This window comes from Lipotes vexillifer, unplaced genomic scaffold (assembly GCF_000442215.2).
Source record: "Lipotes vexillifer unplaced genomic scaffold, Lipotes_vexillifer_v1.1 scaffold802, whole genome shotgun sequence".
Classification (NCBI taxonomy): Eukaryota; Metazoa; Chordata; class Mammalia; order Artiodactyla; family Lipotidae; genus Lipotes; species Lipotes vexillifer.
The window spans coordinates 1,905,905-1,907,319 of record NW_006790237.1 but is presented as its reverse complement, the minus strand read 5'-3'; the positions used below and the strand labels follow the sequence as shown (position 1 = coordinate 1,907,319).

At 62.9% G+C, this 1,415-nt stretch overlaps 1 protein-coding gene across 1 annotated transcript in view; it reads left to right on the top strand.

The window, feature by feature from the left end:
- Positions 1-1,415, top strand: part of SHANK1 (SH3 and multiple ankyrin repeat domains 1) — a 44,870-nt gene that overhangs the window by 25,573 nt on the left and 17,882 nt on the right. The window contains 2 exon segments of the mRNA XM_007463415.1: positions 297-432; positions 718-798. Of these exon segments, the coding sequence (XP_007463477.1) occupies positions 297-432; positions 718-798 (217 nt within the window).

Below are 1,415 nucleotides of genomic sequence, written 5' to 3'. Positions count from 1 at the left end.
CACACACACACACACACACACACACACACACACACACACAAATGCTGGAGGGCAGGGAGGGAGAGAGAGGCAAATAGGGTGGGCCCAGCCCCTTCCCCAACCCTGAGGCCAGGAGAGTTACAGGAACAGAGTGTTGGGGGCTTGCAAGGCAGAGGAGGGTCAAGGGGAGAGAAGGGTGACCGACAGTGCCACATACAGGGCAAGGCAGGAGGAGGCCACTTCGATGGGGACCCTGAAGTGGAAAGCATCCCTCCCCTCACCTATTGGGTGTGCTCTGGGGGGTGTCTGTGCCACAGGTGAACGGGCAGAATGTGGTGAAGGTCGGCCACCGGCAGGTGGTGAACATGATCCGCCAAGGGGGCAACACGCTGATGGTCAAGGTGGTGATGGTCACCAGGCACCCGGACATGGACGAGGCTGTTCATAAGAAAGGTGCTTCTCCGCCCACTTGTGTGGCCAGGCCCGGGTCCCCCACTGCTACTAGACTACAATCCTCAGGGAGCCCTAATGGCCTAATGGTCCCCACCACCACCAGCAGCGTTCCCTCCCCCAGGGCTGCAGGTTCAGGACCCTCTGGAGAGGAACTGAGTGAGGGCTCAACGTGCGGATGGCATCTCTTCTCCGAGCTCTGGGAGCGCCGCGGTGGTGAATGGGGTGGGGGAAGGTCTTGGGCTTTCCTTCCAGGGTACTGATGCCTGACCCCGCTCATGTTTCCAGCACCGCCGCAGACTAAGCGGCTCCCGCCTCCAACCATCTCCCTGCGTTCCAAGTCTATGACCTCAGAGCTGGAGGAGATGGGTGAGCTTGCGGGGCTGCTGGGGCGGAAAGGGGCAGAGGGAGGCTGGACCATCCCTTGAGTTTGTTAGTGTTGTTAGTGACCAGGGGTCCTCGTCCTGGTCCTGTCCCCCCGTCCATGGGTCAGACTCTCTCTGGCCTGCGTGTGCGTCGCTGGGAAAGGGCGTCTGAGAGCCGACTGTCCTTCGTCCTCTTACATCTGTTTCTCTGTCGGAGTCTCTCTCTGCGTCCGTCCGTTCCTCTCTGCGGGTCCCTGTTTCCTTTCTAGCCCCTCTCGCTCTGTTCCACCTGAACCCCACCGCCATTCTCCACCTCAGCCTCCGCCAGCTCCCCTCACTCCCACTAACAGAAAGGCGGGCGAGCCCCTCCCTCCAGGCGGGGCTGTTTCCCCTGCCGGGGGCGCCGATACGGCGGCTAGCTGACCGCCCTCACCCCAGGGCCCTGAGGGAGGCGGGCGTTCCAGAAAGGGGGCCCCTCGCCTCCCCTGAAGTCCTAACTCTTCGCTCCTCTACTTCCTCGCCCCCGGGCTAGTCTCGCCCTGGAAGAATAAGAGTGGTGAGTGGGCACAGGACTGGCGGGAGGGCCCCCGACCCGATCCCGCCGGGGGACTCGCCCCTCCC